Genomic DNA, 23050 nt, shown 5'->3' on the forward strand with positions numbered 1-23050 from the left:
CGGCCAGGGGTGCTGACATCCAATTTTTTTTCTTCAGTTTTTTCCAATTTGAACGGTTCTAACATCCCAAGTAACTCCCAAATCTTCATTTTAATTCCATAAACATCTAATTAAATATTGGAATAGCCATGCGGGTTGGTGGAATTTGAAACTTAAATGTGTCTCAAACTCTATAAATAAGAGCTTAATGCTCACTTGTAAGATACATTATTTCTATCTACTAGAATACTTGGCTAAAAATACACAAAAATGCTTGATTATTCCATAGAGCTATTTCCAATATTGTGAGAATCCCTCAATGCTTAAGATATGGGAAATAATCTTTTAGACAAATGTTGTAAAACTTCTTCAAGTTAGTGATTCTCAATGCTCTTGACTTTGGTTGTGTGAGTGATAAAATGATTTCCTTTTTGTTCTTTTTCTTACATTGTTTCTTCTACTTCTTTGGTTTCTTTTCTTTATTTTCTCTTTACATATTTTCTTGTATCTTTTGTTTTAAAATTATAATATTTCTACATTTTTTTACTACTTGTAGTTTATTTGTATCTATTATTTAGAGTTGTATTTTCAATTATCCTCTTCATCTACATATTTTTATATTTATTTACATTTTTTGTTATTGAGTTGTAATCTTAATAATGGTAGATTTTCAATTTAAAAAAAATTATCACTTTACCATTACGTACACTCGATAAAATTAAGGGTTTATACCTTTTTGGACCCTGTGTTTTTTCCCATTACCTGTTTGGACCCTGTATTTTGAAAATTGACTTTTTGGACCCTATGTTTTGTAAAATAGTTAAAATAGAACCTTAAACTCAATTTTGATGAAGAAAAAATTGAATATAACAATACAGTTTTGAAGCATAATAAATTTATTTTTGTTCTGAATTGTTACTTTGGTAAATTATTTGAGATTTTAGTTGAGAAAACATTGACCAAAATCGGGTTTAGGGTTCTAGTTTAACCATTTTATAAAACATAGAGTTCAAAAAATAATTTATCAAAATACAGGGTCTAAACAGATAATAAAAAAAAATACATAGTCCAAACAAGTATGCATCCTAAAATTAAAAAAAAAAATCTTATTTAAGTCCATGTAATTATTGAAGATGGCATTATACGAAAGTTATCCTTTTACAAAGTTTGGATATAAAATGTGGGGCCCTTTTCGATATTTAATATTTTTTTGTTGGCCGATTTTTCTCGTAATATAAGTGTTACGTATAAAATTCCAATATCTGTTTCAGTGTCGTGTTCTGTTTATTTCTTCTAGTTGTAAAAATTTGTCCGCACTATATATAGTTTGAGCAAAATAACTCGAGCAAAGGAAAAAATGGCGAGCCGAACATCGGATCTAGTTGGGCGAGTCCATCCAAGTCTCGATTTCGATCATGACAAGTTGCTCCAATACGCCTCCGCCAACGTCCATGGCTTCCCTCATTCTCCCACTACTTTCACAGTCTCTCAGGTCCTTTGCAAAACCTTATCTATGACGATTTTCATTGACTTTCGTTTAGGATTTTGTTTTAATTGGGTTTGTTTTTTTGATTTTATAGTTTGGTCATGGTCAATCGAATCCTACTTATCTTATTAAAGTGGGTTCTGGGTCTTCGTTGAACCGATACGTTCTGAGGAAGAAGCCTCCTGGGAAGTTGCTGGAGTCTGCTCATGCCGTCGAGAGAGAGTTTCAGGTTAGTCTCTTTCCTCTCTGTAGCAACAGCTATTGAATTTTTCATGAAACAAAACAACTCGTTTGAAGTTTTATTTTGTAGCTTCAAAATGCTTAAATTTGATTGCTTTCCCCAATTTTATTGCTGTATTTAACAGGTTCTTCAGGCATTAGGAGCTCATACTCAAGTTCCGGTCCCTAAAGTTTTTTGTTTGTGTACTGATCCAAGTGTCATTGGAACTGCTTTTTACATCATGGAATATTTGGAGGGACGCATTTTTATTGACCCCAGGCTACCGGTAATGCTTTATCGTTTCTGCTATCTAGCTTAATAATTTGTGGTTTCTTGAGTTGAAATAGGCTATGCTTGGCCTGAGAAGATTGAATCAAGTTATTGAATTTTTCATCAGGGTGTAGCTCCTGAAAGTAGAAGGGAGTTATACAAAGCAACTGTGAAAGCTTTAGCTTCCCTGCATACTGCAGATGTTGATGCTATTGGTCTAGGAAAGTATGGGCGTCGAGACAATTATTGTAAACGACAGGTGAATGAATTTGTTTCCGTGTTTAGCTTATGCAATTCGTTATGTTTTTGTTCTAAGTTTAGAAAGAGAGAAAAATAAATAGTTTCAGCAGACATGCTTAACTATTCATATGTTTGTCAAGGTTGATAGGTGGGCTAGACAATATATTGCTTCAACTGGAAAGGGTAAGCCTGCAGGAAATCCTAAGATGTTCGAGCTGATAGATTGGTTACGGCAGCATATTCCTCTTGAAGATTCTTCAGGGGCCGCAGGAGGCTTAGTTCATGGAGATTTTCGCCTTGATAATCTTGTTTTCCATCCAATAGAGGTTTAACTTTTTCCAAACCTTCAATCAATGCAAATGCCAAAAGCCTTCTATTTGATAGGATTAGATCAATATCACTCCTAAAAAATAGTGTTTATCATCCTATTTTTTTTTATTTCTCCAAGCATTAAATTGATTTAAAGGCAAAACAATAAAATCATGTAAATACATATAAAAGTTGTGCGTGTGTATTTGAACTATTTTTGGATTTTTGGCCAAAGTCCAAGGCGTTCCAAAAATTGTGACTTTTTCAATTTCCTGAATCTGGTTTTCCAATCTCTGTCCGTATATTGGAATGAAGTTAGGATTCTCATTCTCATTTTCATATATATATATATATATATATATATATATATATTTGTCTTCTTTATTTGCATTAGCTGCACATCTGATGTGGTGCCTTTCTAGTGCAGAATCGAGTGATTGGCATTCTTGACTGGGAATTGTCTACTCTTGGAAACCAAATGTGTGACGTTGCATACAGCTCTATGGTACTTAAATTTCAACCTCCAGTTTTTGGAAACTAAAGATCTATAGTATTCTGTTATGTGTGAAGTGCACCTAATATTTTGTACTTTTTTAGCCTCTTATTATGTGCCCTTCAGTTTCTGAATTATTTGACTGCAAAAGAACCCCCTCCCTGCGTCTTTTTTTTTCCTTCAAAATTTCAAAAACCTGTTCTTGTACTGAAATTTGTATTCACATTGAGAGGAATTTCCTTATTGGTTGCTCATATCCTTCTTTTGCAGCATTATGTTATGGACCTTGCAGTTGACAAATCTCAAATTTCTGAAGGTATGGAACTTACTGGGATTCCAGAAGGAATTCCATCGCTGGCAGAATATTTGGCAGAGTACTGCTCTTTAACTGTAAGTCCCATGATAGTTATAATTAACTTTGTTATCTACCTGTTGCTCCCAACAGTTTCGGAGGAATCTTAGGTAATTAACCGACAATTAGTCTGTAATTTGCCACATAATGGAATGAAATGGTGATTGTCAAAGGCATAGAGGGACTAAGTTGTCAATGTGTTTAATTTGACTCTATATGATAAAGGTTTTGAGGTTTTCATTCTATGTCAATTAATTTGATTTGGTAGCAGTTTCATGTGAATTACAATTGTTTCCTATTATTTTTGTTGGGTGATGGACTTATGCTGGGACTGTTGTAATTGCAGCATAAACCATGGCCTGCAGCTGTGTGGAAGTTTTATATTGCCTTTTCTTTGTTTCGAGGAGCATCAATCTATGCAGGAATATATAGTAGATGGCTTCTGGTATTTTCTGAAGAGATTATTTCATATCACATTGTCATCGTGCATAAAATGTTTTGTTAAAACTATTTATGGTTTACTATTTGAATGTAGGGTAATGCTTCGGCAGGTGAGCGTGCCCAGCATTCTGGAGACAAAGCTAACGCTCTTATAGACTCGGCATGGGCATTTATTAACCGGGATTATGTGCTTCCGAATAGTCCTCCTTCAAGTAGCTATATCCTATTGCACTTTAGTTGGCTTTTGTTATATTTTCTGCATGTGATTAGTTAACTTTCGTTGTTTCAGTAATGCTGACTTCAGAGAGTATTCCTCTTGCCAGGTGCTTCTGTTCAAAAAAATATTTTGGACCCATCTGGAAATGCAAGTAGAGATCAGGCATATTCAGGAACGGGACGATTTGTTCCCAGCAAGAAGGTAACGGAATTGAGAAATAAACTGATTAAGTTTATGGAAGATCACATATACCCCATGGAAAATGAATTCTACAGACTAGCTCAGTCTGGTTCACGTTGGACAGTTCATCCAGAGGAAGAGAAGCTAAAGGAACTAGCAAAGAAAGCAGGACTTTGGAACTTATGGATACCTGTATGTGCTTCAATCCTGCTATTAAATCAAACAATTTCTTGTTTTCTTCTTCTTCTTCTATCTGATTAATACATTTATTTTCAGTTTGCTATCGTATCTTCTCGTGTGTATTGGAATGGCTGAATGATCTTTATACTCAAGGGTATATGTTGTCTGAGTCATTTTTTGTTGTGCAGTTTGACAGTGCAGAAAGAGCAAAAAAACTGATTTTTGATGGAAGCAATTATCATTCCTCTATTGATACATTCAATCAATTACTGGGGGAAGGCCTTTCAAACCTTGAATATGGATACCTTTGTGAGATCATGGGCCGTTCTGTTTGGGCACCTCAAATTTTCAATTGTGGAGCACCTGACACAGGAAATATGGAGGTTAGGTGAAAATTTAAGTTATTAACTAAATTGCTAGTTAACTAATCTGACAAGGCCATTTTCATGATCACAAAGAGCAATACTTTCATCTTCATATTCTGCTGTATATAACTAGTAATGTCTGATCATTTCAAGGAATGGGCTCTGAGTGGTTCAAGTTTTTGGATAGTTTTAATTGTAGTCAGTTTAATGTTTGGTGGAGAAATTTGTGTAATGTAGAATGTGATGATACATAATTAAGGTTTGAGATTCTCTTATCAAATAGATCGACTGTAAGTTATTATTATGTAATATAGACTAGAGATTAGGATTTTGAATTGTTAAACTATTTCCTAGTAGAGTTTGAATTGCCTCAATGAACTTGATTGTATGAGTTAAGACAATCTTTGATTGCCTCGTGTCTCCATTTTCTTTTCTTCCCCCCCATTCTCTACATTTCTATCTCTTTCGTCTTTCTTTTCTCTTCCTTTTAAGACAATCTTTGTGTTTTGGATGTTCATGAAGATAAGTTAAACTTTTATTTTATTATAAGAAAAACTTTATGGAAGTTCATTGACTTGATAACTTTAAGCTAACCTTCCATCTTAGGTATTATTGAGATACGCAAATAAAGAACAACAACTTGAATGGCTTATTCCTTTGCTTGAGGGGAAAATTCGATCAGGATTTGCAATGACAGAACCAAAAGTTGCGTCGTCTGATGCAACTAACATTGAGTGTTCTATAAAAAGGTGAGTTTACTCAGACCTTTGTAAAGGGAATTTCCACTTCTCATGCTGCTAACATGAGTTCTCTCATCATTAATGAGATCATTGGGTTCAGTAATAAAGACTTCCTTTTGTGAGATCGAGTTACTTTTCTAACTCTGAAACGCTTTTGCTTGCTTTCATTTCTATTACATAGTTTTCCTCATGGGTGTGACTATTGGCACACACTTTTTTTCTCCTTTCACACCTTTTCTAATTAAACCCCTCTTGAAATTTAAAAATAAAATAATTTCTTTTCACACCCCTCTTAAATTTTTAATAAGTACAATTTTATCCATAAAACTTTCTTCCCACACCCCTTTATATTATTATTACTAAATAATACAAATATTATTAAAACCACTATCTCCTAAAAAAAAACTAAAACTTAAATCATTGTCACTAACGTAAAATGCCCATGATGATCAATGACTTCATATCATGATCAATGTTATGTCTTTTACATCTCATTTTCGTGGCTTATTTACTTTTCTTTCCCCTTTATGTTTTTATTTAGTCTTTTTAATGATGTCAATCTTGAATGTCTATTTTTATTTGTTACCATGGTTTTCCTCCGCCAAAAGTGAGGGTTATCTATATATGTGAGAGGAGGTTGGTCTAAGACAAAGGCCTCTGTCTCTTTTTTTCAAAAAAAAAAAAAAAAAACTCATTAGAATTAAAATCTTTAGCATCTCCACATCCATATCCATATTCATATCTATATTTTGTTTGCCCGTTACCTTTATTTTAGAGTTTTGATTTTTTAAATTGATAATCTAACAATTTTTTTGAATGTTTATACCTAACATGCTGAGAGGGTGTGTGTTAAGAATTTTGGTTTATAATTATATAGTTTTTTGAGGATATTTTTGTCAATTTACACATGATTATGTTTCTAAATGACCATTTAATTACCCATTAATTATAAAAGGGTGAGGGGAGAAAAAAAGTGTGTGCCAATAGTCACACTGTTTCCTCTTTTTTCTGTAGAGGTAGGTCACTAAAAGATAGCTGTATGTTTCATAAAATAGAACAGCATTATTATGTATCTCTATTTTTACATGGAATTCAGTGGATATCCACGATCATTGTATGTAGCATATGTTGTTTCCTTGGAGTTTATGCTAGTCGTTTTATTGCTGCTGTGAGCATGTGCAGACAAGGAGATTCATATGTCATCAATGGGACTAAATGGTGGACAAGTGGTGCCATGGATCCAAGGTGCAGACTTCTTATAGTTATGGTTAGTTCTTCTGGTGTAGCATGGGACTATATTTCTATTTTGCATAATGTATTCTTAGTATGTTGTATGTGATGGGATGAGAGCAATATTTCTATTTGGCATGGTATTATCCAACTACTTTGCAGGGAAAGACGGACTTCAATGCAGCCAAACATAAGCAACAATCTATGATCTTGGTTGATATTCAGACTCCCGGTGTGCATGTAAAGAGACCACTGATGGTTTTTGGCTTTGATGATGCACCGCATGGACATGCAGAAGTATCATTTGAGAATGTACTTGTCCCAGCAAAAAATATTTTACTGGGAGAAGGGCGTGGATTTGAAATTGCCCAGGTATAATTCATTGTCTTTCTATGAAAATCCTAGATCTTCATTCAGTATTTGGCTGATTTTAAATCACATCAAAGTTTTGTGTTGTAATTATCAATCTTGCAGGGTAGGCTGGGCCCTGGAAGGTTGCATCATTGCATGAGGCTGATAGGTTCTGCTGAGCGTGGCATGCAACTGATGGCTCAAAGAGCTCTTAGTAGAACTGTCTTTGGGAAGTTGATTGCCGAGCAAGGTTCTTTTCTTTCAGATTTGGCGAAGGTATGTTGCTTTAGTACCCTGTGTAGTAGGTAGTAGCCGAAATGGGATTTTTTGTTCTTACATTGACTAAATCAGTGAAGTGCAACAACCCTGATACCCTCATTTATATTGTGTTCTTTCCTTGTACACTTACAATAGAGACCAACCGTGCAATCTTCAAATATAATAAACAATCATTATAATGAGCTGTACCTAAGGCTATTTGATTTAAATCTTCTGTCACGTTCATCATCAGCTTAAGTTTAGATTGCAGATTGCCTATTTGTTAAATAGTGATGATATTCTTTTTACTTATTCTGTCATCCAGTGTCGTATAGAGCTGGAGAAAGCTAGACTATTGGTTTTCGAAGCAGCTGACCAGCTTGATATACTTGGAAATAAGAGAGCACGAGGGACCATAGCAATGGCCAAGGTAAATTATTTTTTCTGGATGCTCCATGATTTCGGTTGCATAGATTATGTACCGGGATTGGATTTTTGTTTATTTGGGGTTACATGGTTTGTTTTGCAGGTAGCAGCCCCAAACATGGCACTCAAGGTGCTTGACATGGCAATGCAAGTACATGGTGCTGCCGGGTTATCTTCAGACACTGTTCTGTCTCATCTTTGGGCCACGGCCAGAACGCTGCGTATTGCAGATGGTCCGGATGAAGTTCATTTGGGTACAATTGCCAAGTTAGAGCTGAGGAAGGCTAAGCTTTGAGATCTTTGTATTGACCATTTCAATAAAAAGGCCTTTCCTTTTTGTTATGAACAGAAGAGGAATAATCTTAGTATAATATTTATGTAACATGTAAGGGGGAAAATAACTAAAAGAATAGAAGATACGAGGGAGAAGAAAATAAAGTGTACTTTGAACTTTTGCTGGTATACTATGGCATACTTACTGAGAATAGATATAGTGCTTAAATATTTTTAATAAGATTAAATATAGTGCGGAATATTTTTTTTCCTTCTTTTAAACAAACAAATTTTGAAAAAATTGATTAAGACAATAAATATAATAAAGAAAATAATTTCAATATATAATATGATATGGATAATGTTTATATGTATTTATATATATGGATAAGAGTTAAATAAAATAAAAATAATATTTACAATAAATAAGAAAGTTTTCTGTTTAGAATACAATAAATGCAAAAATTGTTGATAATTTAATAAAAATTATTAATACAACAAGTGTAATAAATTAAAAAAATATTTTTCATTTACTTATAAATAAATGATTTAGAAATAATAATAAAAATTAAATAAATTAAAATATCTAGAAAAAAAGTAGCATAAGCATTACCACTTTACTTTATATAAATTTTTATGTATAAATAATGTGTATTGTTTTACTGAGTTTTTTTTTTTCAATGAATTCTAAATATATAAAATTTCGACAACAGAGTTTATTTCAGTATCTTTTTACTATTTCATTTATGCATCAAATTGTGACTGCTTTTGTTTATATACTTATATACATTATGTATATATATATATTAATATATTATACATATATATACATATTTTAATCCTGCTCTGCCCATAAAAAATTTGCTTGAAAAAGTGATATGTGTAAAGAAAATGGAACCAGAGGAATGAAGGGCACCTGTGTAATTTGTTTTGTGGTCCACACTATTTGGACAGGTTGTAAATTGTACAATCATGAGAGAATCATTTTTCTTTTAGGAATTGGTTATTCTTTTTGTACCATTGTATACACGTATGTACTATCCAGAATATTCTGTACACAGACTATATAATACAACTTTCTCTCCTCAGCTTCCTTGAGCTGAGCATTTTCACACTTTGTGCATTTCTATCTTTTTCTATATTCTGTCTTGGTATCAGAGCGGGTTTTGCAGACATTGTTTCATGGCTGCCTCTGGAGAAAGAACACCGCAGGCCTCTTTTGAAGGTGATGATGGAGGCCAGAAGGAAGCGACATCTACTGTACAACAAATGGTGTCAAATACAGTGACTGCCAACAGTCAAGCTCAGACTCAAAACACAATCGTGCCTCATTTTGGGAGCACACTAAACCAGCCCTTTGCCCTGAAATTGGATCGCAACAACTTTACGTTATGGAGAACCATGGTGTCGGCAATAGTCCGTGGGCATCGACTTGATGGATATCTCAAAGGTACCGTTCCTAGACCACAAGAGTTCATTTACACTAACGTTGATGGAAATGAAATGTCCACAGGTGAAGTTAACCCTAGTTTTGAGCAATGGATCGTCAACGACCAATTACTCCTCGAATGGCTCTATGGCTCCATGACAGAAGGAATTGCCTCAGAAGTCATGGGGTGTGACTCTGCTGCGGCCTTGTGGACTGCATTGGAAGCGTTGTACGGAGCTCACTCTAAATCTAAGATGGACGAATATCGAACCAAAATACAGACAGCAAGGAAGGGATCTCTCAGTATGCCTGAATACCTTCGACAAAAAAGACAGTGGGCCGATGCTCTCGCACTCGCAGGAGACCCATACCCGGAAAAGCATCTTGTTGGAAACATTTTGTCTGGCCTAGACATCGATTACCTTCCCATGGTAATCCTCATTGAATCGAGACCTTCCACAACCTGGCAAGAGCTCCAAGACATGTTGCTTAGTTTTGACAATAAGATGGAAAGGCTCACTGCCTTCTCTAATACCAGCAAGCTCGGAAGTAACTCAAGAGGAAACCCATCGGCAAATATGGCAAACAGAGGCAACCATAATGGTGGAGGAGGAGGCAGAAGCACATCTCACTTCAATCGTGGAAATAGTGGGTCATTTTCGTTCAATCGTGGAGGTAGCAGTGGTCGATTCAGAGGCAGAGGAGGAAGAAACAACAGTGGATCTAAGCCCACTTGCCAAGTTTGCGGCAAGTATGGTCATTCGGCTGCCTATTGCTATAATAGGTATGACGAAACTTACATGGGAAATGCACCTGGTAGCAGTTCGAATATGAACAAAGGTTTACAGGGAGCCCAGGCGTTTGTTGCTGCTCCGGACACTCTTGATCATGAAGCGTGGTTTGCTGACAGTGGAGCAACCAGTCACATAACAGCTGACTCTTCAAAAATGCAGCAGAAAGAGGAATATAATGGTAAGGAGACTCTTATGATTGGTGATGGTAGCCAACTAGCAATCAAACATGTTGGGATCGCTACACTACCCACTTATATTGATTCAAACTTGTCTCTGCATGAGCTTTTACATGTGCCGAATATAACAAAAAATTTGATTAGCATTTCAAAATTGACTACTGACAATAATGTGTTTGTGGAATTCTTTTCTGATCTGTGTTATGTTAAGGACAAGGTGACAAGGCAGGTGTTGCTCCAAGGGAGACTTAAAGATGGCCTGTATCAATTTGAAGTACCCACCAAAACTCAGCTCAGTCGAAGTCACTCCTCACACGTCAAGTCTAGCCTTTTTTCTGGTCTATCTGTAGGTTCTAAACAAAGTGTACACCAGCCAAAAACTGGTTCTAGTTTTAATTCAATCAAAGATGTGTGGCATAATCGTTTGGGCCACCCATCATCTCGAATTTTAAATTCTGTTTTAGAACAATTAAATGTAAACCATGCCAAGATGAATAAAAGTTTTTGTGATGCTTGTCAATTCGGAAAGTCTCATTATCTTCCTTTTAAAACAAATCATTTTCATGCCAAAAAACCTCTTGAAATGGTGCATTATGATATTTGGGGTCCTGCTCCAATCATGTCTAATACTAATTTTAGATTTTATATTCACTTTATAGATGACTACAGTCGCTATACTTGGATATACCCACTTAGAACCAAATCCGAAGCCCTTCAAGCATTTATTCAGTTCAAAACTCTAGCAGAAAACTTGTTTGAGAAAAATATCAAAACTCTTCACACGGATGGAGGTGGAGAATACCAAGCCTTTACTAGGTTCGTCACAGATAATGGTATTGCATTTGACCATTCATGTCCACATACCTCAGCCCAAAATGGTCGGGCAGAGCGTAAGCATAGACACATTGTGGAAATGGGTCTTACGTTGCTTGCACAAGCTGGCGTTCCTCAAAAATATTGGTGGGATGCTTTTCAAACTGCTGTCTACCTCATCAATAGGCTGCCTACACCAGTCTTAGCAAATCAGACCCCCTTTGAACGTGTTTACTCCAAGAAACCAGATTACAAGTTCTTAAAAGTCTTTGGTTCAGCTTGTTTTCCGTGTCTTAGACCATACCAAACTCATAAGTTTCAGTATCATTCCACCAAATGCGTCAATCTTGGCTATAGTGACAGCCACAAAGGATACAAGTGTCTTAGTAGCACAGGCCGATTGTATATCTCTAGACACGTTATCTTTAATGAGCATGAGTTTCCATTCAAACATGGCTTCTTAAACACCCATCAACCTGAGTCTACTGTGTCCGTATTTGTTCCTATGTGGTTCACTCCATTTCATCAGTCAGTGTCTTCATCCACACCTTCTGAAAACGCCTCTGCTGAAAGTCACCAGAAAAGAACATCATCTTCGCCCTCTTCCAATGCCATTTGCTCTGAAGATCCTGCTTGTGACCCTGTCTTGTCATTTGCGTCTTCCTCCAGTCGTAACACAGATCAGGTAAGTGACCATGAACATGTTATTGACTTGTTTGAAATGCCTAGTCTGCCTGCTGAATCTTCAATTAGCCTAGATCAAGAGTCTGAAGTTGGGTTCACTCAATCAGCATTCGATCCATCTATCTCAGAGACTATTACTACAACTGATGAGAAACACATTCAACCTTCACATCCCATGATAACTCGGGCTAAAGCATGTATTTTCAAGCCTAAAACATACATGAGCAAAGCAGAATGGAAACCGATTAGTGAGGAACCACAGACATTAGAAGAAGCTCTTATTCATGAAGGATGGAGAACAGCGATGAATGATGAACTTACTGCACTAATACAGAACGTCACATACAAATTGGTTCCTCGCACACCAGCCATGAACGTGATTGATAATAGATGGGTCTATAAAGTAAAGAGGAATGCAGATGGTTCGTTTCAGAGATTCAAGGCTCGTTTGGTGGCAAAGGGATTCACTCAAAGGCCGGGTGTTGATTTTGGAGAGACGTTTAGTCCCGTCATAAAAGCTTCCACAGTTTGTATTATTCTAACTATAGCAGTGGCAAAATCATGGGAGGTAAGACAACTAGACATCAATAATGCGTTCTTGAACGGTCATCTCGAGGAAGAATTATTTATGGCTCAACCGAAAGGTTTTGAAGACAAGAAGCACCCTGAGTATGTTTGCAAATTGAGTAAATCTCTATATGGCCTGCGACAGGCACCAAGAGCCTGGTTTGATAGGCTGAAGTCCACTCTTCTTAGCTGGAATTTCAAGAACTCAAGAGCAGATTCCTCACTGTTCTTCTATCGGTCAGCATCCCTTGTCATATTAGTCCTAATCTATGTGGATGATATGATTATTACAGGAAACAATACATAAAAACTTAAGCAGTTCATCACCAAATTGCACCAGATTTTCTCTCTCAAGGATCTTGGCTCTCTACACTACTTCTTAGGAATTGAAGTACATAGAGATGAAACTGGGATGTTTTTAAGTCAGCCCAAATATATTGAAGGATTACTCAAAAAGGCCAAGATGTTACACTTAAAACCGTGCCCAACGCCAATGGCTACTGGTAAGATGCTGTCTATTAATGACGGAACACTTTTGCCGAACCCAACAGAGTACAGAAGTCTTATAGGAGGATTACAATATTTGACGTATACCAGGCCAGACATTAGTTATGCTACAAACAAGTTGAGCCAGTTTCTTAAAGCCCCAACAGATGTCCATCTTAGTGCGACTAAACGGGTGTTGAGGTATATTATGGGAACACCATATCATGGGCTACATATTCCTCATAGTGACAGGCTTGTTCTAACTGGTTTCTCCGACGCCAATTGGGCTTGCTGCCCGGATGACCGTAAGTCAGTAGCTGGGTATTGTGTGTATCTTGGAGATGCTTTGGTTTCATGGTCGTCAAAGAAAAAATCAGTGGTGTCACGGTCAAGCACGGAGTCGGAGTATCGAGCCCTTGCGAGTGTTGCAGCTGAAATCTCATGGATTCAAGCCTTGTTACACGAACTACAATTCTCTCTAAGTGCTACTCCAGTTACATGGTGTGACAACATGGGTGCTAGTGCATTAGCAGCCAATCCTGTTTACCACGCGAGATCGAAACACATCGAACTGGATATACATTTTGTTAGAGATAAGGTTCTAGCTAAGGCGTTGGAGGTCAGATATATCCCATCAATGGAGCAGGTTGCTGATTGTCTTACAAAGATTCTGTCACACAGCTAGTTTCGTTCTTTGATTGCCAAACTTGGTGTGGTTCACACCCCACAAAGTTTGAGAGGGGATGTAAAGAAAATGGAACCAGAGGAATGAAGGGCACCTGTGTAATTTGTTTTGTGGTCCACACTATTTGGACAGGTTGTAAATTGTACAATCATGAGAGAATCATTTTTCTGTTAGGAATTGGTTATTCTTTTTGTACCATTGTATACACGTATGTACTATCCAGAATATTCTGTACACAGACTATATAATACAACTTTCTCTCCTCAGCTTCCTTGAGCTGAGCATTTTCACACTTTGTGCATTTCTATCTTTTTCTATATTCTGTCTATATGATTATGAAATATATAATGTAAGTAATTAATTCAAGTATTCTTTTCACTTAATTCAAGTATTTTTTGAGAGAGTCATACATTCTTTAATATAAAATGCATATTACATTATTTTCGATATATAATATCAATTAAGCGTGAATTGTTTGAAATTTTCTACTTTTTATTATATTTTCTGGATTAAAAAATTGATAAAGAATATAGAAAGATAAACAAATAAATAAATTAAAATTTCACCATTTTTTTTTATAAAAAAGTTAAATTATTGTAAATTTTATTTTACACTACCATATTTAAAAATGACTACACCATTATTCATTTAAAAATTATTGAAAAATAAACAAATAAGAGGTTTGATATATCAATTGATAACATTTTCATTAAAAAAATGATACCATTTTTTAAATTTAACCCGATAATTCAATATGGCTTTATTTTTATTAAAATTATATATTATATAATTTTCGTTCAGTTTTATTTTTCCATAAAAGAGGTTTTCTGTATATATATATATATATATATAATTAATAGATTAATTTTTTTTTTTGCTTCAGTTTTTTTTGCCCATTAATGATTGTTTTTATTTTAAAAAAGTATTCACAATAATTATATTAGTATAGATAAAAGGATACGCGTAGATTAATTTTCTTGTACAGGTTTTGTTTTTTCCGTAGAAGATGCTAAATTTTTCACAGAAACAAAATTTTCTCCAAACAAACAGTCTTAAAGCAATTTAAAGCTAATGACAAGAGTCATGTAATTATATACTAGACATGGAACAAGACAGGGATTTAGACGCAGAGGATCTCGTTCCAATAGCATATATTTATATATGATATGGCAAAAACCCATTTTTTTTATTGTGTCACGAAGGAAGGCATTAATTGCAGTTGAAATCTAACAATTGTGTCCTTTAAGTAAATACCTAATCTGAAACTAAATCCAATAAACAAATGCTTATTATAATTAAGAAAAATAATAAAAAAAAACCCAAAAAATTTAAGGCACTACTTCTAAATATAAACATCATAGTTATATATGAAGGGGTATATATTAGAGGAGACCAATGGTGTAGAATGAGAGACCTATTTGCTAGCATAACACAACTAGTTTAGCTTAAAAGCTTTTCAAACTTGGAAAAGTCTAACAACCTTTTGTTTTGCTGTGATTCTACAACCCCACATTTTTTTAACAGAAAACAAACTGTTTTCTAAAACACATTCTGTTTTTGGAACATGGGTTTATATATCATTCCTCTATTAAATCAAATCATTCATTAAGAGCCCAAGGGGCATCAAAAGCCAAAGAGTAAGAAAGCCCCCAAGCTCTATAATTATTTCACCAAAAAAACAGATATATTAGTTTTCATTATATCTCTATGTAAAACAAAACATAAAAAAAAAAGTTAAACAAATTCTTTTTGGTTCATCATAGTGTGTAGTTATTATAAAATCAAGAATATTATCAAGATGTCATTTGGGTCAAGTAGTAACAATGGGAATGATAGGAAGAAGAAGATTGCCATCATTGGTACATCTGCTTTGATCTTGGTGGCCATGGTGGTGGCGGTGGCTGTCGGATTCAACCGCGGCGAAACCGACTACCAAACGGCCGCCAGCCCTCCGCCGGCCGGTAGCGTGTCGACCACGTCAAAAGCCATTCAGGCTATTTGTCAGCCCACGGATTACAGACAAACTTGTGAGAATACCCTCACCACCGCCGCGGGCAACACCACCGATCCTAAAGAGCTCGTCAAGGTCGCATTCAACGTCGCCATTAGCTACATAACCCAGGCCATAAAGAACTCCTCCACGTTGAAGGAGCTCGCCAAAGACTCCAGGACCAACCAGGCTTTGGCTAATTGTGACGAGTTGCTCAAGTACGCCATTGACGATCTTCAGGACTCGTTCCATAGGATTGGACCTTTTGACATGACGAAGCTAGATGAATACATTGATGATTTGAAGATATGGCTCAGCGCCGCGGTCACATACGAGCAGACATGCCTCGACGGTTTCGAAAACACGACAGGGGACGCCGGGGAGCGAATGAAATCGCTGCTCAAGACATCTCAGGAGCTTACTAGCAATGGTCTTGCAATGGTGACCGAAATCTCCACCATTTTGTCAAGTTACAACATTCCCATGAACATAAGTCGCCGCCTTTTATCAACCGATTATTATAAGCACGAGAGTAGCTCTGAGACCCCTAAGTGGGTGAACGAGGGGCAAAGGAGGCTTCTGGCGGTGAAGGGATCGAAAATCAAGGCGGACGTGGTGGTGGCCAAGGACGGGAGTGGAAAGTACAAGACGATCAATGAGGCTTTGAAGGATATACCAAAGAAGAACACTAAGACATTTGTGATTTATATTAAACAAGGAGTGTATGCCGAGAAAGTTATGCTTGATAAGCATATGACTCATGTTATGATGATTGGTGATGGCCCTACCAAGACCAGAATCACTGGAAGTGATAACTTCATTGATGGAACCCAAACTTTCAAGACCGCCACAGTCTGTAAGTTTATATATATATGAATACCCTTTGATTCAAATTACGATATATGTATATGCATGGGCTAATGTATACATATTAATATTTGCAGCCATTGTTGGAAACAACTTCATCGCAAAAGACATTGGATTCGAGAACACAGCCGGACCAACCAAGCACCAAGCCGTAGCACTCCGGGCCAATTCCGACATGTCAATCTTTTACAACTGCCACATGGACGGTTACCAAGACACCCTCTACACCCACGCCCACCGTCAATTCTACCGTGACTGCACCATCTCCGGCACCATCGACTTTATCTTCGGTGATGCCGCTGCCGTATTCCAAAACTGCAAAATGGTGGTCCGAAAGCCCCTAGAAAACCAGTTCTGCATCGTCACTGCTCAAGGCCGAACCGACAAACGCGAGGCCACGGGACTGGTCCTCCAGAACTGCACCATCACCGGTGACCCGCTTTATCTCCCAAACAAGGCCAAGAACAAGGCCTACTTGGGAAGGCCATGGAAGGAGTTTTCAAGGACCATTATCATGAATTCACACATCGATGATATGATCGCCCCCGAGGGTTGGTTACCTTGGGCCGGGACCTTTGCTATCAACACTTGCTTCTATACCGAGATATCGAACCGGGGCCCCGGCGCCAACAAGGCCAGAAGGGTCAAGTGGCGCGGAGTCAAGAATGTTCCTCCGTCTAGAGCCACCCAATATACTGCCTCGAGGTTTATTCGGGGTGATGCTTGGATTAAGGCCACCGGAGTTCCGTACACTTCTGGCCTCATAAATGTATAGAGAGATACTTAATTATATATACATATACGTACTTGTATATGCATGCATGCACTCACCATATTAATTATAAGTAGTTATGTATGGTTTTTATTAGCCGAGAAAAAAGAAAAGAAAAAGAAAGAATGCATGCGCGTAAAGAATAATTAGTGGAGCTTCAATGTGAAGAGATCAATTTATGTATATTTGAAGAGTTATGAACTGATTTTAATATGATGTTGTTATGTAACGAGACATATATGTTATGAATTCCGTCTATATATATGGTTTTTAATGTGTATGTAATTAAAAAAAACTATATATATATTAATATTTGAGTGACGAAAAAAAATTGTAATAAGCTTGTTATGTACCCTGGCTAACCAATCAAATTCAGCCATATCTTGTTGTCTTCCCTCTTTTCCCATCTGTTATCATTAGTATTGTAATAGATCACTATTTGTATTATTTTTTATTTTGTTTTGGCTAAAATGGTTTCAGTCATAATGATTTTGTCTCTATTTTCAGCCATCTTTTCGTGTTTTGGAATGATCTCTTACTAAAAAATATATTCTACATGTACCTCTGCAATTGTGTTTTATGTTTTTTTAAAAAAAATTCTTTAATCCACAAAATTAAGCTTAAAGAAAACAACTATTTACTACAACAAATTACTGAATCGTACATACATTAATTTTAAAAAATAAATTAAAATTGGAAGAGTTGAAAATCGAAGCATATCAAACAAAGCATAAATAATTTTCTTTTTTTTTTTAAAAAAAAAAAAGTATAAATTCACGTTTCAATCAATTAAAAAAAACATAAATAACAAAAAAACAGATACGATTAATTATATATCCGAAACACTACAAAACACTTCATACAATAAATATCTATAAAATAGAACCAACATTCTATCATATATATACAATATATAACCAATTAATAGTTGAAAAGTACCTTTGCCCGGAAAGAAATCACACCAACCCATCAAGCTAATAAAATTAAGAATCAACTACGCCAAAAACCACCTACAGCGTCGCTTGTTAGCGTCGGTGAACCGACACAATTGATAATCCATGATCAACAACGTCAATTTATAACCGACTCAATCATTAACTAACAACGTTAGTATATGAGGTCAATACAGTCAGTTCACCACAGCGTTGGGTTCCATTTTAAGTCAGGTTAGCATCAATTTAAAACCAACAGTCCATTAGTCAGTTGCATAGGTTTAGAACCAATGCCCAGCTTTATATAGGTCAAAATTTCAACCATTGTTTGTCATTTCCCTCTTGATTCTCTTAGACGAAAGTTGCAGAGACGACTGAAACCACCCAGCCGATGGAAACCCCAAACCTAGGCCCTCTCAAGCCTTCTTGACCTCGAACCTCCGTCGTTCCACCCCTCCCTTACTCCGAGAGCCCCTCCCCCACAGGTTTCCGCCCCTCCCATTCCCGATTACTCCCCCATGGGTCTCCCCCGTTCTCAGCATGGCTCCGCCCCTCCCATTCAGAGGTTGGTAAGGTTTTTTTAAATTTTTTTTTTTTCATATATGTATGTGTATATACATAAATTTATAGATATATAATTATATGTTGATTTTTGTGTTAGAAACAGATTGTAGAATTAAGATTAGGATTGTAGAATTAGGTTTGTAAATTTTATTGTATAGGGAATAGACATAAGATAAAATGTAGTTTAGTTTAAGTTTAAATTAAAAATATTTTTAATTAGGTTAAATGAATTTAAGATTAATTGAAAGTTTTTGTTATGATTTATTTCAATAATTTTAATTAGTTTTGTAATATAATTATATAATTAGTTTTAATTGTTAACTATAAATGCTTAATTGTGGTTAGGTTTGACACTTTTTGTTGTGGTTGGTTGGATTTGGTGGTGGTCTCATTTGTGGATAGCTTCGAGTCTCTGTCCCTCGCCACCTCCACAGAGGTGAGGTTAATTGTTTTTATTTTTTAATATAGTTAAGTTAATTTTAATAATTTGATTTAAATTTGATAATATTGCAATTGTGGTTATGTTTAGCTTTTTTTTTGTGGTTGATTGGATTTGGTAGTGATCCCATTTTACGGCTAAGCATTTATCTTGGACGAGGTAATTTACTGAAACTTTAATAGTGTATACATATATATATATTGAAAGATATAGTTATATTAAATTTAGTGGAATTTAAGATTAAAAGTTAGTGAAGATAGGTTCTGGGACTGTATACTGTGGTGATATAAGGTTGGAATTATGTATGTTGATTTATTATTTACTATTTGTGTATTATATGTTGTGTATCGGTACTTTTGAAATTTAGAAATATTGTAGAAATAGGGGAAATACTGTCCAATTATTTTCACGATAATAACATTGATAGTTATGCATGTTTGATATTGATTGATACTTATGCATTTTGATCGGTTGTTTGATTTTTGTATATTATGTGATGTTTATATGTACTATATGAATTTTAGATATGCTATAAAAATAGAGGAGATGCTGCCCAATTATTTTTTAATATAGTAAATCTAGTGTAATGTCCCGAAATGACCTAATAAGGCTTATGGCCTTGATTAGGGGGCCGAGATGGCAATATGTGAAAATATGTGTTTAATTGCTATGTTAATTGTAATTATGTGAATTGTGTGATAATATGACTAGAAGTGCATATTCAGGGGTATTAGATATGCATGCGGGCACGCTTCTTATTAGAAGGGTGATTTGGTAATTTGGCCCGTCGCAGGCATAAATGTGTATTTATATGCATATATGTGATATATGTGAGAGACCACATTATCATGTGGGTTTATTTGGGTAACTCGGGACGAGGCGATCTTAGGGAGCAAGTTAGCAGGAAAGTCACAACAGGACCCAATACCTGACTCGGGTGAGTCAAGGGGTATTTTGGGTATTGGATAATTAATCGGGTTATCGTGTTATGAAAATAAATAATTGCAGATATATCTGGAGTTAGAGAGTCTAGGAGGGAATGTTGGGAAAAATGACAATTTTGCTATCGGGGACGTTTTTGGTACCCCGAGCCTTGGGATTAACTTAAGTGACTTAAGTTAGAAACAAAAGACAAAAACAGAGAACTCTGCCTAAACCGACCCTTTCTTCTCTCTCTCACTCTTGTTTCCTCTAGACACTTCTCCAAGGGAAAAGCTTTGAAGCTAAGTGGGATTGTTGGGCTAGAAGTGTCACAACCTGAGCCTTAGGCTATGGCAGAATTGTAATATCCATAACTTGGGTGGTCAAATGTCAAACTTTGACCCTCGGTGGAAAATAGTCTTTATAAATGATCATTTAATTTATATTAAATATTACTATAATTATAAGTCAAAACAATGGAATAACTCCTATAGTTATATATGAAAATATTAAGGATAAAAGTAGGATCATTTATCTTAATACATAGAACAGTAATATCCCCATAGTTATGTAGTCACCAAACAGTTAAATTTAATAAGTTATAAAACACCAAAATAATACTTAGCATCCACCATTCCTCATTTCTAACTATTACATAGCTACCTTAGATATACAGACCGATAGGTTCCAAATTAAATACATAATGTTCAAAAGATAGGACTATGGCGCTAAACACATTAGCTTCAGCGATAATTCACCTTATCCACAATTTGCGTCACTAGGATCCTGGAATGGGAGAGATATAGGGGGTGAGCTTATAAAGGCCAGTAGGAAAGCAACTAATAACATAGGACTCAAAAGTTCAATAAAAACCCCTGCATGGTTAGCTTTTTAAAACAAAACATACATCATCATGTATAAACCAAAATAGAGAGAAACCACAATTAATCATAAGAGCATAGCTACAAGGGCACATCACACCATCCACTAGATCCCTAGTTTTCATTACCCACCATAGAAAAACCGACATTCTAAATCAGGTAGCTGGACCTGATAACCACCACAAGGGGGAGGCTCAGAACACTTCCTGTATACAGATGCTAGGTCTTTACACCTACAGGTGAGTGGACACTTGATCTACCTATGATGATACAGAGACTAGGTCGTGAAACAACAACATGCACAAATCATGATTACTATGGCTCTCATCGGTATAACCAAATGCAGGTAAATATGAAAAGAAAGAAACATATTCCCTTTTTATTTTAGAAAATTGGGCAGCATAACAGCTGTATTTGGATAAAACCCAAAAATCATAACCTACATAATTAAGTGAGCAAAAGAATATATTTGGTACTCAGTGCCCTCAGAACAGACCAGAAAACATACAGATTAAGTTTTTCATTTTTCAAACATGTTATAAATATCAAAATTGGAATATGTTTAATGCAATTCAATACGAGTAAAACAAGTCCAATAGTCAAGTTGAGTCCCTACCTCTTAAGAATTTTCAATTCGAGCCCAAAGCGACACTCCCAAGCTTAACGATTATCCTAGAGTGATTTAAATTGGATCTATATATCACGATTTTCCTACGAGCATCAAATGAGCAAACAATTATCATTATTAAATTCCTTATTCAAAATCATGTCCAACGACATATAATATGGCCATATTTAAAATTTCAAGTTCCGAAACCTCACCCAAGCGGTGCACACTAGTAGTTGATAGCGGTACCAGAAACGTCGACAAATATATGCATGGCATATATCAAAACGATCCTCTCGAGTAGTGCATCACAGAAGTATAGCCCCTTTGCCCAACTGACCTCCGGTGTCGCCGGAAAATGCTTCCAAAGGGGCGGAGATACCCAAAATTTCACCGGAGAAAAATGGTGAGTTAACTGAAATGACTTAGTGGGCGATGATCCTCCCTTCACGCCGGTTCCGACGGTGCCACCCACTCACCGAATGGAGGTCTGGGTTCGCTGGAAAGTGCGGTCAAAGTTTTGACGACGAAACTTTGACTGCTCCGTTCGTGTGCGTCTTAAGTCCGATGGCCCTGAGATTTTGGGGATGGGGTTGTCGCCGGCCACTGGTGATCCAGCTTCAGTGCATGGCAGCAAAAGGGAACTCCAGCAACGACTTTGTGGTACCCCGACGTGGGTTGTTGCAGAGAGAAAAAAAAATAGAAGAAGAAGAAGAAGAAGTGCTTGGGCAGAAAAAGGAAAAGGAAAGAAAAAGAAAAGAAAAGAAATCTGACTTATTTAAAAACAAGTGGGTCCCAACACTTAAAATAAAACTTAAATAATATATATATAATTTTGATTCTTTTCTGAGTCTTCACAAGAAGTCACAAATTGGAGCTCTAGACTTGAAGATTAGCTCAATATTAGCTTGTGAATTCAAACAGAAATTGAGGTAAGCTTTGAATTATGATTTTAGGCATTATATTATGTATTCTTGCTTGAGTTTTAGTGTTCTTGAGTCTTTGAAGTTAAAGATTGAATTGGAGTTTTTATGAGGTTTTAAGCCAGCTTTTTGTTGGGTTTTGTTGTTGGGAACATATTGGAACTATTGTGATAGTTAAATTGTGTTGTTGGATTGATTTTGGGTTAAGTTGGTTGAGATTTGGCTGCTGAAATGGAGGATTTTTCTAGGTTCGAAGGGGTCGGGCCGCATCTCTATTCTTGGTGTGCCGCGGCCATCTAGATCAGATGGGAGCCAAGGAGGAGGGCGGGCCACAACGCCACTACGGCTGGGCCGCGGCACGTGTTTGTTGGTTGAGGAGGCGGACCGCGGCATAGGGGCAGGTTTTTGGACCCCTAGAAGGTTTTGAGTGTGGGAACTTAACCTTAGGGGCTCGAGATTGTTTCCACTACCCGGTTTGGTGGAACCTGAGGTTCCAGAGGCTAGGACATG

General features: G+C 36.2%; 2 protein-coding genes across 2 annotated transcripts; both read left to right on the forward strand.

The window, feature by feature from the left end:
- Window positions 1-1268: 1268 nt before the first annotated feature.
- LOC133819507 (probable acyl-CoA dehydrogenase IBR3) lies at window positions 1269-8199 on the forward strand. Its single transcript, XM_062252766.1, has 17 exons — window positions 1269-1471; window positions 1560-1694; window positions 1831-1971; window positions 2083-2214; window positions 2336-2521; window positions 2932-3009; window positions 3268-3387; window positions 3696-3794; window positions 3885-4002; window positions 4114-4379; window positions 4556-4750; window positions 5339-5481; window positions 6655-6739; window positions 6865-7074; window positions 7177-7329; window positions 7637-7741; window positions 7841-8199. The coding sequence occupies exons 1-17, from the start codon at window positions 1337-1339 to the stop codon at window positions 8030-8032; spliced, it is 2493 nt and encodes an 830-aa protein (XP_062108750.1). The 5' UTR covers window positions 1269-1336; the 3' UTR covers window positions 8033-8199.
- A 7243-nt stretch (window positions 8200-15442) lies between these two features.
- Window positions 15443-17406, forward strand: LOC133816726 (probable pectinesterase/pectinesterase inhibitor 21). Its single transcript, XM_062249064.1, has 2 exons — window positions 15443-16490; window positions 16579-17406. The coding sequence occupies exons 1-2, from the start codon at window positions 15443-15445 to the stop codon at window positions 17274-17276; spliced, it is 1746 nt and encodes a 581-aa protein (XP_062105048.1). The 3' UTR covers window positions 17277-17406.
- The last annotated feature ends 5644 nt before the right edge of the window (window positions 17407-23050 follow it).

This window comes from Humulus lupulus, chromosome 2 (genome assembly GCF_963169125.1).
Source record: "Humulus lupulus chromosome 2, drHumLupu1.1, whole genome shotgun sequence".
Lineage (NCBI taxonomy): Eukaryota > Viridiplantae > Streptophyta > Magnoliopsida > Rosales > Cannabaceae > Humulus > Humulus lupulus.